The 12,657-nt window shown below is 45.7% G+C and overlaps 1 protein-coding gene across 1 annotated transcript; it reads right to left on the bottom strand.

Annotated features, from left to right (window-relative positions):
* Positions 1 to 436: 436 nt before the first annotated feature.
* LOC311509301 (ATP-binding cassette sub-family C member 4-like) lies at positions 437 to 11,134 on the bottom strand (the record flags this gene model as incomplete). The annotated part of the gene is made up of 31 exons (XM_084574436.1): positions 437 to 568; positions 659 to 793; positions 884 to 989; positions 1,080 to 1,252; positions 1,326 to 1,415; positions 1,505 to 1,660; positions 1,738 to 1,929; positions 2,114 to 2,214; positions 2,388 to 2,498; positions 2,600 to 2,719; positions 2,799 to 2,949; positions 3,027 to 3,106; positions 3,181 to 3,327; positions 3,404 to 3,519; positions 3,610 to 3,647; positions 3,716 to 3,853; positions 3,931 to 4,149; positions 4,244 to 4,340; positions 4,487 to 4,573; positions 4,818 to 4,912; positions 4,989 to 5,180; positions 5,271 to 5,360; positions 5,438 to 5,545; positions 5,791 to 6,040; positions 8,104 to 8,229; positions 8,311 to 8,474; positions 8,553 to 8,642; positions 8,714 to 8,938; positions 9,082 to 9,202; positions 9,602 to 9,712; positions 11,061 to 11,134. 31 exons carry the CDS (start codon positions 11,132 to 11,134, stop codon positions 551 to 553), a joined length of 3,921 nt encoding a protein of 1,306 aa, XP_084430562.1. The 3' UTR covers positions 437 to 550.
* Positions 11,135 to 12,657: the final 1,523 nt, after the last annotated feature.

Genomic DNA, 12,657 nt, shown 5'->3' with positions numbered 1-12,657 from the left:
TTGCACTCGTTAATTTAACTGTTGAAAAAAAATCCAAAGTTGCCTTTGAATGTCTGCAAACAGCATCACCAATGAATGTCCTGATCTTGACTGACATAGCTACGCGTTTAAAACTGAAAATACTATTCAGCATTGATTTCCGTTGCAATACTTCTTTTAAATGCCAGTGTTTAATGTTTACTTTTGTCAAATCCTGTTTTAAAAATGCTAAACATTATGTTCTTTGATGTTTGAATTCAAGTGACCTCAATGACAAGATTCAATAAACAAGACTGAAGCTCATTACAAATTAAATAAACTTTATGAGAAAGCATGTACAAAAGTGTGACAGTTTGGATCATTTTCACAGGTCGGACATTTTTATCACATTAAGTTCTTGAACAGTTGCTGCTTCACATAACACATTTGACCTGACAAGCACATTTAAAATAATAACAGAAAACACACATTTCCATTGTCTATTACAGGTTGTAGCTTTAATACTGAGCCGTCCTCGCATTGGAACAAAACATAAGACCTCAGACTTTACTTACAGATGGAGACAAACACGTCAGGACTGCTGGGCTGCCTGTGAAAGATTAGAAAGTTAAATTAGTAAAGACCAACACACACACACACAAGTTAAAAAACATCAAACCTCATTTAGATTCAAGCTCACCTGTCTGGCAGACTCCAGCAGAGCGGCTGCCTCGGCCTGGCCCATCTGTTGCACCATCTTGTAGAGAGCTCCTTCTTTGTTCTGCAGCAGGGTGAAGGGTCGGTCGAACTCTTGGACGGAGCCGCTGTCGAGCACCTTAAAAAAAAACATAAACAGAGCCAACGTGAGCCACAAATATAGAAGAAGAAATAGTGAAAATAAAGTGTTGCCGGACGGAGAGCTCACCAGTATCCGGTCGCTGTCTATGATGGTGTTGAGGCGATGAGCGATGGTGAGTACAGTGCAATGTCTGAACTTGTCCCGTATGGTTCTCTGGATCAGTTCGTCTGTCCTGCAGAGACGCAAAAAAATAAACACTTAGATGTACAGTCTCCACCGACAGTCAAGCCTCTTGCACATAACAGGTTATCCTCTGACGTACCTGGGGTCTACGTTGGCTGTGGCCTCGTCGATTACAAGGATGCGGTTCTTCCTCAGGATGGCTCTGGCCAGACACACCAGCTGCCTCTGACCCATGCTGAAGTTGGAGCCCGACTCCGCCAGGACCGTCTCCAATTTCACAGGCAGCTCCTCCACCACAGACTTCATCTGAACCTGCAGAGAAAGTGTAATCTGTGACAAACAGCAGCAGCAGGCCAGATGTGGAGTGTGCAGAGCGGATACCGACCTCATCCAGGGCTCTCCACAGAGCTTCATCAGTGTGCTGGTTGAAAGGGTCCAGGTTCTTCCTCATGGTATCGGTGAACAACACTGGGTCCTAAAATAAAAATAAATAGAAAATGTGGATTTAAATCATGAAGTAGAGTCATTTTATTTATAAAAATTACTATTAAAGCTCATCTCTACCTGAGGAATGATGGACATCTTCTGGCGCAGGTCGTGAAGGCCGATCTCAGACGTCAAGATGCCGTCGATGTAGATCTTTCCCTGAGGCTCTGCCAGGCGGAACAGAGCCGAGACCAGGGAGCTCTTCCCGGCACCCGTCCTCCCCACAATACCAACCTGACGCACGGGGAAGACAAAAAAGTTAAACATCCTCCCAACACGCGTTCAACAAGGTCTGCAAACAAATGCGTCACCTTCTCGCTGGGCTGAATGGTGGCGCTGATGTCTTTGAGGACGACTGGACCGTCTGCGCTGTAAGAGAAGTTGACCCGGTTGAAGGTCACCATGCCTCGGCTGGGCCAGTCGGGAGGAGGACTCTTGTGGGTTTGCCAGGACGCTTCGCTTTCCAGCTCTGCGTACTCCACCACTCTCTCCACTGATGTCATCTGGGGGAAAAACAAAAAGATCAGGATCGTTTGTGCCCTATTCTTACACCCATATTTAAGACAGAAGTCAGTCTGACATCTTGTGGTGATGCTGCAGACTGCAAGCACCTGAACACATCTCCCTTTGCTTCTTTTTCAAATTAAAACTGAGCCTCATCTCCAAGCAAACAAAGCAGCAACCTACCATGTTCTCCACCTCTGCACTTTGTCTCACCGTCCACTGGAAGTTTCCCACCAGTGTCACGGCGTAGGTCAGCACCAGGCCAACCTGTCCAGCCTCCAGCCCTGGAAGAAACACATACAAGACACTGTGACTGGAAGCAAGGAGACCATAAAAACATGAGGAATATTTTGCTTTAAGACAAAATTAAATCTCAAGATGCTCTGACCCGAGTTTCTGTCAATATAAATAGCGAAAGAAACGCCTCTGGTCGCTGTAATACGACATGCTTCCTCACCGTCTCTGAGCAAGATGCAGCCAAACGTCGTGAAGGTGACGAAGACGGAGCACATGCTGTCGAGGTTGAGCGCGAACCAGCGAGAGGTCATGAGGAATAAGAACCACGCCTCTGAAAAAAAGACGAGACAGGAGAAGCTTTTATTTAGAGAATAAAGACTCGAGGAGAAGGAATAATAGATTTATTTATATTTAAGTGAATAGCGGGTCAACCTGAGTGCAGGTCCTGATGGGCGTCGAAGGTTTTCTGCAACCTCTCCTCAGCTCTGAACACTCTGATCGTCCACAGGCCCTGAAGAGACGAGGACAGGTGGGAGAAGACTGGACTCCGAGCTGAGGGAACAGTTTCAACAGTCACTTAATCCATTTAATCATACATCTGTGTGTGCGAGAATCAAATCCATCAACGTACTGGTCGACTCCAGGCGCTTGACGTCTCGGGACGTTCTGAGGTAGAAGCGCCTCAAGAAGAGGAAGATTAAAAGCAGAGGAACAACGGGGACAAGAATGATGGGGATGACGGAGGCTGCCACCGCCACCACGCCCACGTTCTGGAGGAATAACTACGGAATAAAAGAAGCAACAGATAAGAGAAATAATAAAAGTAAAAGCCAATTTAAGGGACAGGAGAACTCCTCACTTGATAGAAGTCCACAAAGGTGATGGGGAGCATGGAGTCCATTTGGCTGATGTCTTTGGAAAACCTGTTGAGGATTCTTCCTGCAAAGACGAGAACGGTTTATTTTAACCAGACCACGTTCCTGAGGATGAAGTGAGACGTGAGCGGGACTCACCTATGGGGTTGACGTCAAAAAAGCGCACAGGCGTGCGCAGGATGGCGCCGAACATGCTGTTGTGCAGAGTCCGAGTGGCTCTGACCAGACCGTGAAATATCACCAGACACCTGGCGTAACCAAAGACCACGGCAGCTGCAGTCAAACCTGGAGGGGGAGGGGGGGGAAAATCTAGGAGCAACCTGATGTCGAGGGGTGAGACGTACAGGAGCGAAAGATTTACCTGAATAAATACCAAGGTAAAACTTCATATCGAGCTCTGGATCCGATAGAGTGGAATTCACTTCATATTTAACAGTAACAGCTGTATCGGTGCCATTAGACATCTCTGCTCTTGCCCTGCAGATGAAAAAATAAAAAATAAAGATTACTTCCTCAAAGCAGCTGCTGCTGCTACAACAACAACAGTATGTGCAGTAAAGTGCTCACCAGTACACCAGCCACCAGTCCTGCAGGATATATGAAACCTGTAGAGAAGCATTCAGTCAGCCTCGTTCAAATTATTTCTGGATTGTCGTCCGGAGCCGGTTCTTACCTCTGCTATGACGCTGAACAGGATTATAATCATCAAAACCACATGGTTACAACCTGCGGTGTAATACTTGAGGTAAATGCGGCTGCCGACGTTCCCCTCAGCTCGAGTCTCCTCGGCAACGGTCCGAACGGTTTCCACCTGCAAACACAAACCAGGTCCGTGCAATAAAACGTGAAAAACAGGAGCGGTCGGGTTTGACTTTGCAGAACGCCTACAGGAAGCTTGTCGGCGCCGTTGCTCTCCGGCGGCAGGAGGCTGCTGTAGGAACAGTGGGAGCCGTGAGAGCGCGTCGTCTTCTGGCTTTGCAAGGACAGCTTGTCCGGATCGGCCGACGCGGGCCGCGGGTCCTGGTCCTCGTCGCTCCCCAGCAGAGACACCATGTCCAGGCCGGAACACTGCAGCTCGCTGTAGGTTCCCTGAGCCATGATGTGACCCTGGACACACACACGGATCAGAGCAGAGCTGCAGCTAAATCAAGATTATAAACTCTTTTTTAAAATGTCCTGCGTGCAGCATCAGATGACAAACCTCCTTGAGGACCAGGATCTGGTCAGCAGTCCTCAGGTGCTGCAGCTGGTGCGTGACCAGGATGCGACACTTGTTCTTCAGCAGGCCGCAGATGCACCTACGCAGACGTGTCATTAATACGGGGAGCATTTGTCCCTTCACAAATCAGAAACATCTGTGCAGCTGTTACTGCAGCCCACCGAGTCAAATTGGAATCACGCTGCAGATTTTATTACAGAAAACACAGAGCGTTTATTCACTCACTGTTCAAAAAGGTGCTTTCCAACTTCAGCATCCACCGCACTCAAAGGATCGTCCAGGAGGTAGATGTCTGCGTCCTGATACACAGCCCTGAAGAAGAGAGGCGGGGTAGTGGTTGGTCTGGGGAACCTTCCAGCTGTTACATCTGCTCCGTAACCTACAGTCAGTGATTCAGCAACTGTGGCACACGAGGAGTGTCCCAGATATGCAGCCCGACGTGTAGCTACTCGCTGCCTCTGCTTTACGCTCCCTGGAGGCTCAAACTAACATTCAAATACATAAACAGCGTCCCTTCCCTACATCCCAATAAAGTGCAGAGGCGGCGGTGCAGTACCTGGCCAGGTTGACGCGGGCCTTCTGTCCGCCGCTCAGTGTGGCCCCTCTGTCCCCGATCAGAGTCTGGTCTCCATCTGGGAGCAGCTCCAGGTCCTACACTCAAACATAATGTACGTTTTGAACAATGGTTGCAACATGAGGTTTAGTTTGACTGAACGCGTTAGCTCACCCTCTTCAGAGCGCATGCCCTCAGGACGCTCTTGTACTTCTTGACGTTCAGCTCCCTCCCAAAGAGGATGTTGCTGCGGATGGTCCCGGGGAACACCCAGGACTGCTGGGACGCGTAGGTCAGCTCACCTTTGACCCTCAGCGTCCCCGCGTCATGAGGCAGCTCTCCCAGGATGGCGCTGAGCAGGGACGACTGGTGGGAACGTTAAGACGTGTCAGCCGAGGAGGAGAGCGTTTAATCCCATAAGCCCAGATCTGAGTGAATTTATTCAGGTCTACTGACCTTCCCGGCTCCCACCGGTCCGATTACGGCCAGTAGCTGCTGAGACGTTACCGTGACGGAGACGTTCTGCAGAGACGGCGCGTCCAGACTCTGTAAAGGTCGGGGTTTTACATCAAATGTTTCTCTGTCAGTGTGAAATGTCTGAAAACGCGTCATAAGACATTCACCTTATCCCAGTAGCAGGTCAGTTTCTCCATCTCCACCGAGTTTTCCTTCTTTTCCTCCAGCGGCAGCACAAAGTTTTTTCTATCGACCTCATCCAGCAGGAGGAAATTCTAGGGAAGGATTAATGAACACACACAAACATTACACAATAACCAACGCCTGACAGGGTTTCCACGCAATCTGACTACAACCGTCTTTCCAGGATTTCCCAACCCATCCCAGCTGGAGGAGCGGTACCTGTTGACTAATGTCTGTTAACAATGAAGGCTTAAGAGCTGGGCGTCAATGCGACAGTTGCGCAACAACAACGGAGAATTTCCCAACAGCTGTAGTTTGGTGAAAACGACAGATTTACCTGAATCCTGCGAACGCTCACGATGGTCTCCGACAGCTTCTCGACGGCCAGGGGAAAGAAGAGGGTGACCGTGAGCTTGATGGTGCCGTAGAGGGACACGGTGACGAACACGCCGCTGGCGGTGATGCTGTTGCCCAGGAGAGAGTAGACGGTGAAGGTGATGAAGACGATGATCTTGCTGCTGGCAAAGAAGGACGCCATGTTGAGTCCTCGCAGGTAGGAGCTCTTCAGGACCTGGCCGATCTCCTTCCTGGGAAGGAAAGACATTTGAATGAATCTTTTTTGCCACCAAGTTTTGTGCGAAAGGGTGAAATAAGGTGATGTTATTTAAGCCACAAGTCAAGTGTGGTTATAAAGTTAAGTTAACGTGGACTGCAGAGACTTATTTACACAAAGAACGGTGAATACTCTGATTTGATGGAGTCGTAAACACTACCGTTTAAATACTGGCATATGTTAAAGTTGGTCATGAGATGAAAAGGCGAAATTGTGCAACCGTCTTGTTCAGTCGCCAGCAGAAACACTTATAGATCTGCTTCAGTCTGAAACTACATTTTAATTTCCAACAACTGGAGGATTACTGTACATGTAACTTTAAAGTTCAGAGGAAGCATCTCTGCCTACATCTGCTACCAGTTGTAAACACATTCCTTAAGAGAAATACGGTTTTCTGTGATCTCTGTATTCATGAGAATAAAATCCATTTTTTATTCCTTTTTCTTTCTCCCCCCAGCCGTTACACCCTGATCTGAGGAGGAATCCCTTTGATCAGATCAAATTGGAGAAGGGAAGGGAGATTTATGATGCCTGGCAGCAGAGACAGAGGACACTAGATCCAATAACATGTGGCATTTGGTTATACAACTTGTATGTTCTCAAATGTTCCCAGTTTTGGGGCTGTACATTAGTTGGCACAGGACCAGGAAGGCGGAGCACGGCCCCAAAAATGAATAAAGCATCTGAGGCCTGTATAGTTAAAGTGCACGCAAGCATTTCAGTCACCGACTTGGAAATCTGATCAAAAAAAACCAAAACTTAGGAAATCGCTGCTGCAGGACACAACTAGAGCTTTATTTTTAAAGCAACACATTACTCGAACAAAACGTGGAAGCAAAAATTACTATAAGCCGTGCATATGTGTGGGTTCTGTTTTTAATTAAATGTTCAGCTCTGTTCCCAGTTTCCTCAGGCACCTCAAACCCAATCAACCAAAGGAGAACACGCCACATACTTCATTTTTTTAAAGATATTTGTACCAAAAACGGCTAGAAGCGACATACACTGTACTGGTATTGAGATTATCCCTGACATTTAAGTTCAGGTGCATGTTTTCAGAGCAGCCTCTCAGGAGAAGGGGGTTGATGTGTAACCGATCAAGTCTTCAGGAGTGTGTTAAAGTCCTACTCCACCCACATCTGTCATTTATTACCAGAGACGCTCAAAGGTTTCTGTGTAAAGGTTGGCTGTAAAATCGTTCCTCTGCTCATCAGCATACATCTTGAACATGATTATGATGTTATAATTAGAGCCAGGTTCTCACAAGCAGGGGAAAAATGACAACAGAAAGCTTTATTGTTGTCCGCCAGCAGACAAAGTGACAAATGAAGCTGAATTGAAGGGAGGAGGTTTTCTTGGAAAGAGCCTCGTGTCATTCATTAACTGGAACTCGTGTGCAAATGACTCCACATCTACTCTAGCTCTGCAGCATATATATATATATATATATAAAAAAATACTGATTGTGCCCTTTAAATCTCTGGGAATGACTTGAGGAATTACACATTTGACACGTTGTGTGCAAGGACAAACTGGAAGAACCGCTCCTCAAATGACAGACAGTCAACACGGCCTGTTTGCAGTAACCGCTGCAGAGCAGGATGTTCCCATACAGTGCAAATCTTCTCTAGAGCATGAGAGATCTAATCAACTGAACTACTACATGGAAAATTTGCATTTTTCAACGGCGTCATCTCCCTCCATCCCTCCTGCACAAATACCTGAGCACACACGAGACAAAAACAAGTTGTTCTTTGCCTTTAATTTGTCATCCACAAGCTCAAAAGGAGGATTATGATTAACAAGAGTGAGGAAAAACAGTCGCATCTTGCTCTTGACTGCGCAACAAGGATCTTTGTGCATAAGCCCGTCTTTAATACACACCATTATGTTGGAGCATCTGTCCGTCTTTGCTTTTTAAATCACTAAAGCCCTGTGGTGTTAAATGATAAAGAGACACTCAGAAGAACAGATGCAACTTAAACCTTCCACTTTTAACGCTAGGCGTTTGCTTCCGTTACTTGTTGTTACTCGTACCTTCTGACTTCAGTGACCAGCGCTGAGAAGGGTTTCTCCCATGCGTACATCTTGATGATCCTGATGCCAGACACCACTTCGTTCATGATGCGCAGCCTGCTGTCAGTGAGGACCACCGTTTTACCCCTGCAGAATAAATAATCATGAAGTATCCTACTTTTGTTTTTTGAAGAGAAAGAAGCACGTTTGCTGGATTGTTGGACGTACCTGAAGATGCCAAAGAGTTTCCCAAACAAGGTTTGAAGAGGCAACATGAGAGCGAGGACCACGACGCCGGCCAGACACGACGGGCCGATCTCGTACCAGAGGAAGACTATGATCACCGCCGCTTGTAGAGGTCCCACCCAGAGGTAGTGCAGATTGAGCGTAACCTACACAGATGAGGATTAACACCTGTGTTAAATAATCCATCTTTAAATCCTGTTTAAAGCAACACGATTTAATCTCACCTCGTCAAAACGATTGACGTCGTTTGACAGGAGGTTCACTATCTGTCCAGTTGTTGTTCGTCCCATGGATTCGCTGCTGAGACCGAGAGCCTGACGAAGAGACAAAATCACTCGGCACATTTCCACGACTCGCAGTAATCCTAAAAAGAACATCCACCGACCTTCCTGTAGATCATGTGACACATGGCCACTCTCATCTTCATGCCCATCCTTTGGACGTGGTAGTAGTAGAAATGTTGGAGGACGGTCAGTCCGAAGCTGGAGATGGACATCGCGGCGGCGTAGACGTACGCCATGCTGAGACTCCTCTGGTCGTCTGGGCGATACGTCTCAAAGTAGAGGATTATTCTCCCCAGGAGAAGCGGCTGGAAGACTTTAATACCCTCCTTTGAGACAAAGACGAGGAGAAAGCATTCATATTTTAGGTTTCTGGACATTTTAACCCATCTAGAGACATCTCCATCTTTTATGATTTCATTACAATTTAAACATTTTAATACAAGAGGAGCTTTAACTAGACAGAACATACCATTAAAAACACAAAGAGCCCAGCAAAAGCATAGGACTTCCCATAGCACTTAACAAGAGCCCTGGCGAGGTTTGGTTTCTGGAGCTCCTTTGTAGCTGTTCGAACTTCGCGGTCCCAAAACCTGCAAGAGCCAACGTGTGAAAAAAATAAATTCAGTCTTGCAAATTTGTAACTGTCAAAGCAAAACACCTCCGGTGATGTTTCTACATAGGAGCGTAATTACACAAGACTGCTCCTTGAAACCCCTCCAAAAAAAACACCTCTTAATAGCCTAGTGATTTCTGTGACCACACACGAGTCAGTTACAGTATATAGGATTTAGTAACACTAGTGACAACACATCTATAATGGTATGTGGTGAAACCAACACCTCTGCCTTAGAGCTACGAGGAAGCAAATTAACAGGACGGTCCCATAACAGAAGAACATCCACGTCCATACATACGTGCAAACGTCGTGCATTTAATGTGTAAGCACATCACACCGTGCGTCTTAATAGTGCAAGACGGTGGCGTCGTACCTCTGCAGCTCCTCTCCGAGGGTTTCTGAGCAATCGTCTGGAAGGACGCGGTACATGTCGCTTTCCTCCAGCCTCCGCTTGTGGCCGAGGTGCAGCAAGGGGGTTAACCAGCTGAAACAGATACAGCACAGGAAATTAAACTCCCTTTGAGTAACACCAGCTTCTGCTATAGACGTCACCCGATTCATAGCTTTACTTTGTGTGTGTGTGGGGGGGGGAGATGGTTTGATCTATAGGAATCATGACACGAGTTGATCCGTCAGAGCCGGGCAGGGCGGGATATTTTCACAGTTCCTGTTGAACTTGTGGTATGTGGTTTATAGAGGGCTTGTCTGGGCAGATAATTTTGATGTATACACAATACATCGTTTTAATTGGGTCTTATAATACAAGTATGGTGATGTAAGAACATGGTACAGAGTGGGAAATCAGATTTAAAGCTAAATGCTTGGCTGCATCTTCTCTAATATCCTGCATCCTGCAAGCATAGCCACTCAACGGTCTTATTTTTTTTTTTGGGGGGGGGTCACTTCAGTTGATTACATTTATTGGGGACAGTGTTTTGTCCTTGGCTGGGGTCCATTGAGCTTTTCTAATGTAAACGAAGCAGGAAAATTTAATCTAAAAAGACAACGACTTCTTTTTAAATCAAACACAATGAAGCATCAGTGACACCCAACAACTCAGCCTCGATCACGTAACTGAACAGGACTTGCCGGATCACATATCTTGGGACTCACCTACTTTAAGTAGCCTATGTATTTAGAGAGAGAGAGACATCACATTTAGCTATGGATCCAACTAGTTCTCCTCAACGGCTAAGGCCAAACAAGAGGGAATGCACTGGAAACTTGTTGCCGTTTCTGTCGTGGGGTAACTGTTATTGTACAGGGGTCATCAACACAAGCTTTTATGATGAAGCACACCTTAAAGCACACATTGTTCTAGGATACAACTGTGTCTTACTGTTAAGCAAGGCTCCTCTTGTAGGTCATACCCTGCAGGCGTTCTTCACCGTGCAAAATTAGAAATATGAAAACAAAGTCTTGCTCCGTGTCTCTCGCCAAAGTTGTCCTCTAATGACTAAACCACTTTCTGTCGAGATGCCCGACAGCCAATGCAAAAGGAAATCTGACAATTAATTATTTGAAGCTTGGCTGGTGGTTCTATTGATTAAAATTTATTTCGATTTCAGATGCAATTTGTGATGAAATAACACAAAAGTTTCTGATTATGTGCCATTGCGCTTCATCTCCAACCCACAATAATTATAAACTTAATATAAAATTATGTTGCCGCACTACTACTGTACAGATGCATGCACAGGACCAGATCAGTGACTTTGTAAGTTGGTGCCATTTGAAGAATTGCGCACAGATTACTTGTCGCTTCGGTGCAGTTTTAAATTAAAACTACGCAAAAGAAATCCGGCGCGGACACGGTGAGAGCGCACACCTACCACAAAAACGCCCTTGAAAACCAGCCAGACGTCGCCACCGGGTTGTCCCTGCCGCGTGCCTTGGTATTCTCCATGGTTGTAAATGGTTGTGGAGACGGAAACCGTCTGTGCGCATCTGTGAACCAAGGCACAATTTAATTCTCCACATGTGTAGTTGAGTAGCGTCAAGGAAAGCGGAGACTCGGTCAGCGGGGACTCGGTCGCTCCTGCATACTCCCAAGAATAAGACACAAATGAAAGTGAAAGTGGTAATTTTAGAATAAGGAAGGTGGAATGCGAATTTAATTTTGCTTTTACCGACAGGAACAATTTTTAAAGCGGACCGTGTCATCCTGCTTGGTTCAGAAACTCCACGCGTAATTGGCTCTTATTTAATTTACATTTCTGATTATTTAATTCCAGCTTTTAAAGTCATAAACTACCATTACATTAAGTAGGCTGATTATTAATTGCTGCTGCATTATTCCCACTTTAACAGCAAACTCATTTAAATTGTTTTAAACTCGTAATTTAACATCCGCGTCAGTAATTAAGTTGTTTGTCTAATTTCCAGCAGCAAAGGATGTGAAGCTTTAAGTTTAAATACATGCAAAGGATTGGCGATATACTCCGCAATCTCTAGATTACGAGCTGCACATGAAGGCAGCATCGGTGCAACATGTTTCCCCCGTATTCCACGCCTTTCCTTTATAAAGTAGTTTGAAGACGTTAACACGGATTATAAAAACATATATGCTTAAAAAAAAAAAAAAAAAAAAAAAAAAAAAGCCGTGTTTCGTTTCCCACCGTGCGTCTTTCCACTCCTCCTAAACTCGGGGACAAATCACGTGCAAGCTCAGCTGGTCCCCAAAAAAAACAACAACAACTTGGTATAAATAATAAATAGTTATCCGTGGGGAACCAACACGGCTGTCGCTCATGTGCTCTTGGTGGAGAGAAAGAACATGTCACAGGTAGGACAAAAAGAAGTCAAAGTCCTGGATTGTGCAAAAACAAAAGACAAGTTTGTGTACAAAAAGCCAACCGAGGACACGTGGTGCGTTTTTGTCGTTTCCGCTGTCACGCCGGAGAAATTAATCTATGTTAACACACGCTACAAAAGGAGGGCCTCCTAAACATTTGTCCAGTGGACGAGAGGACGACTATACGGTATGCTGGAGGCCTCCTACAGAGCCTTTTATTTGGAGTACTCGCAGGACACCGGCACTACACAGAACAAACAGCTGCTATAATCACATCTGCAACTTACAAGGGCAGACCAGGGCCTCCCAAAACATTCCTCTGTGACCTTGCCAGTGTTATTTATGGGCTCCTGCACTACATGTTATTCACAAGAGTCTCAATAATTTAACAAAACTTGCACATGCACAAGCAATTTTTGTTAGAAAACCCCAGAGCTGATTGGAAAACAATTGTTTTTATTTAGTCCTGCTGAAACCTCGTCCTGGAATATGACTCAGGAGCCATTTGTTTTTAAAAACACAAGCTATAAATAATTTCTGTCACAGTTATAAATAAAACAAATAATGTGCAACTCCACAGGGATAAATCCAAGCACACCCTGAACCTTTTCCAACGTGTTAGGGGGTCTGTTTCA

The sequence above is a fragment of the Chelon labrosus genome, assembly GCF_963514085.1.
Source record: "Chelon labrosus genome assembly, chromosome: 24".
NCBI lineage: Eukaryota > Metazoa > Chordata > Actinopteri > Mugiliformes > Mugilidae > Chelon > Chelon labrosus.
Note: the sequence above shows the minus strand (reverse complement) of the source record. Positions and strands in the feature narration are given on the sequence as shown.